Raw genomic sequence first — 3921 nt, 5'->3', positions numbered from 1 at the left:
AAAATGACTATATATAAGCCCTGCTAACGGCTTAGAACATAGCTCCCATGCCAGTGTGTGGTGCCTTAACACTGCCAGGCTCTTCCTCTGTAAGGCTGAGGTGGCCCAGTCAGCACCGTCAGCCTTCAGCCAACTGGTGGGATACCTGCAGATATGCATTTGCAGACCAGTTATTAAAGAAAAAGAAAAAAAGATGTAGCATAGTTCCTTTAATTTAGAAAAACTCACTATGTATAGCTTGCATTCAGAGCCACATGGAGGCTTAATAAAAAATATCAATTTGTTAAGATAAATGCATTTTCTATCCTGAAAAAAAATCAGATTTATGCATCACCTCCGGTTAAGCACCAACCTAAAATAAGGTTTATATTAATTAAATCCTGAAAAATAGATTTTTCTCAAGAGGGGGAAAATCTGATTCACAGAAAAATAACTTGCAGGCATCCCATGGGCCTCAAACACTGCAAGCTCCTAACCAGCAACTCATTCTTGTACTGAGTGGGAAGGTTTTTTTTTTTTGTTTGTTTTTTTGTGGTTAATATAGCTCTTTGTGACCCCTCCCAGGCATACGGCTTTCACTGAGGAGACTTTGGGGGAGTGTTCTGTTCTCTGTTGAGACGCTTCGCAACAGCTGGTGGTGAGGTTCGGCGCCCAGGCTGCCTCCTCTGATCTTTCGGGGCTCCAGGAGTGGACTTGAGGTTAGGGGGCTCCCTGTATCTCTCCACGGGCTCAGCAAGCTTCTTTTCCTCCTTCCCACAACTGACAGTGTTTGGCTTCTGTTCCTTTTGTGGTTGCAATGGGGAGGAAGGAGGCTCTTTACTTGTTCTCTGACAAATCTCTGCATAACTGGGCTTTCGTAATTCCTAGAAACAAACATGCGATTATATACGCAAATGGCGTCTCCAGGGGTGACATGGGAAATTAAGACCAAAATGAGCAAAGATTTAATTGTAAGTAAATTTCCATCTTCAGGAGATTTTACTTTTAAAAGTTCATAAAAATCAATGATTTGGCTTCACTGCAATACAATTTTCCCACCAGGATGCTCTAGAAATAGTTTTTTAAAATGGCTAAAGTTAGAAAAGATATAGGTGCTGACCGAACTGATCTGACATGCAGCCTTTAAGCATTCTTGGGCAATATGGAAGCCTAAGACCCTCACCCCCTTGCCAAGATGCACCCAGGAAGACAAACACTGCTTTCTTTAACATGAGACAGTGCAAAGTGCTCACAAGAGGGAAAAAGCAACAAGCTGCCAAGCATTATTTAAAGAAAAACAAAAAAACTCTTTTCAAACTACAGAGGACTGGAAGTTTGTGCTTAAAAACAGTGAAGGCAAAACTTCAAAATGAAGTTTAATAGGGTTTCAGGTACAAGGAGCTAAAGAGGAAAAAAAAAATTCAACAAAAACCACTTATAAAGTTAGTACACTAAAGCTGTACGATTATCTTAGTTCAGACTCAACCTATGGGTAACGGCTTACTTCCTAAATCTTAATGATATCACCTCACCCAACATCAAATTAGAGATCACACAAATCAGAGCCAGAGAAGCTACATTTAACAAAGACAAAAACTACCAGATAGGAAGAGTCACTGGGATTCAGACCCACTGGACTCACAGGGTAAGAGGTTACCCATCTTTCTCCTTTTCAGCTGTTCTTCTAAATTTTATGTTAAAACAAGTAACACAAGTTTAGAATAAATGCTCAAGGGATCACAAATTCTATGGAAGAATAGAAGTTGAGATATTGTTACTAATTAAGAAATCATTATCCACTCACACTGAAGTAGAAAGATTCCATGGCTGTGGTACAGCAAAATAATCAAGAGTAGTTGATGAAAAATTATTAGAAAATATTAAAGGCATTTGGTACAGAAAATACAATATTCACAGACAAAACTCAGACCCCATCAAATTAGATTTGCATTAAAAAGAAAATGAGCTAATGCATAAGGATAGTCCTGTATCTTTTTACCATATCAGAACCTCAGGGACTGCTGCAGAGGAGGGAAAGCACAAGATACTTACCGTGGAAGCTCCGTTCACCTGCACCGATTTACATGTGGTTGTAGTAACGGCAGAAGGGAGTCTGTCGACACTCTGGATTTCCCTCTGTTTTTCTACCACCTTAGGATCCCTATAAAAATGCCACCCAGTATGAGAACCTTGTGCAACATTATACGTCAGATTTGTAACTAGTCGAGTGTTGGTAGAGTGAGAGCATCAATACTCACTCAGGAACACGGGCTGGGGAAGGGGGTCGTTCATATGTTGCTGATACAGCACAGGAAACCGGCACTGAGGGCTCTCTTGGGACCACCGCAGAAACAGTATTTGTATTTGCATCTGCACTGAGGCTCTGAAAATCACCACAATAATAATTTATGACAGGGTAAAGAGAAAAGCCCTTGTCAAATCTTTGCTAAAGAAGGAAAGAGTCTCATATAAGTACAGAAACATCTGAAAAACTATCTTGTCACCAGTTCAGAGAGGCTCACCTAAGACAAAAGATGAGAGTCACAGAAAGATCTCTGAACATACCCTTATACTCGGGCGCTGCAGTCCTCAGGCCTTACCCACACAGAAGTCCTCAGCTGCTTAGTCTCCTGCCAGCCCTTGTGGCACTAGACATTTATACCAAAATACTCAATAGTGGCCATGTGCTGGTGCTGGTCATGACCAGCAGCTATGTAAGCTATTTACACCTGCACCAAGGAGATGTGCCTGCACTGAAATCCTGCTGACTTGGACTTAATATTCACTGGAACATCCTCCACCCCAAAACCATCTTATGGTTCATTTTTCCTTAAAAGAGCTTGCTTCCCATCTTCTGGTAGGGCAGACTCAGACCAGTGCCGAATAAAGCTATGTGTCCATCCCGCCCCAGGAGAATAGTGAGAACTGCAGCACCCCACTGAAAAACGCTAAGCCACAGCAGGAGGACATTGGAAAAGACAGCCTTTTCCAGCAAAGATGTCAAAAAGATTTCAAGTGTGTCCTTTGCTAAATGAATGTTCAGCCTTCTTTCTCTGAGCAATACAGAAACAGGCTTATGTCCTGGAGTCTCTCTTCTGCATTTCCATTATAATTATCTGCAAGCTTGTTTTTTCAATTGACTAACCAAATACATCTCATACATCTGGAACTTCAGAGCTTGCCACATCCTGGCATGTCACAAACGCTCAAGTACCTACTAGATGTAGAGTTCCTAACAGTTCATCATGACTCATTCTTGTAACCAAAATAAGTAAACTGATACCTCTATAGCTACATAAATTTGAGTACCTTGTGGTGGGTGGTATCAAAAGGAGTTCTCACCTTAATTCACAAACAACCCTGGGAAGCAGGTACATTAATGTTTCCAACTTAACTAGTGAGGAAAGAGGGAAGTACAGCAGTCAAATAAATTTGCCTTCGGTCACAAAAAGCAAGGACTGAATCAATCCAGATCTTCCTAATCCAGCCAGTGACTTCCTATATCTCATAAGTATTTCATAAAGGTTCAATCGTATTCATATTGTATGTAATGCCATATTTGTTAGGTAATTTTAAAAAGACAACAGCACAAATATGTAGTGGATTTAGGTATAAAAACCAAAATTTTCCTACATGCTGCACTGGCCCCACCCCCAGGTGCACTGAGCCGGTGCATGTCTGTAATTCTGGCGCCAGGGAGGCTGAAAATAAAAGGATCACTATGAGTCCAAGCTCGGAGTCAGACCCTGTAACAAATGCACTAAAAAAAGCTATCTATCTACACACATATATACAGGAACAAAAGTATCTTAAAATGCATGCCTCATCATTCAAAGTAGGTTTTAAAGGTTCAAAAGTGAAATAAAGGGGGCCTGCCCATTAGCTCAGTTGTTTAAGTGCCTGCTTAAACAAAGCCCTCAAGCTCAAGATGCTGTGGTTTGA

At 41.0% G+C, this 3921-nt stretch overlaps 1 protein-coding gene across 1 annotated transcript in view; it reads right to left on the bottom strand.

The window, feature by feature from the left end:
• Positions 1-506: 506 nt before the first annotated feature.
• The window catches only part of Larp4b (La ribonucleoprotein domain family member 4B), a 125061-nt gene continuing 121646 nt past the window's right edge, over positions 507-3921 (bottom strand). Inside the window, exons 16-18 of the mRNA XM_023701340.1 lie at positions 2238-2362; positions 2032-2140; positions 507-863 (exon numbers count right to left, since the gene is read on the bottom strand). Of these exons, the coding sequence (XP_023557108.1) occupies positions 576-863; positions 2032-2140; positions 2238-2362 (522 nt within the window). The 3' untranslated portion in view covers positions 507-575. The remainder of the gene's footprint in view (positions 864-2031; positions 2141-2237; positions 2363-3921) is intronic.

Source organism: Octodon degus, unplaced genomic scaffold, assembly GCF_000260255.1.
Source record: "Octodon degus isolate 3935 unplaced genomic scaffold, OctDeg1.0 scaffold00133, whole genome shotgun sequence".
Taxonomy (NCBI): Eukaryota; Metazoa; Chordata; class Mammalia; order Rodentia; family Octodontidae; genus Octodon; species Octodon degus.
The sequence above is the reverse complement of the archived record's forward strand: the minus strand, read 5'-3'. Positions and strand labels throughout refer to the sequence as shown.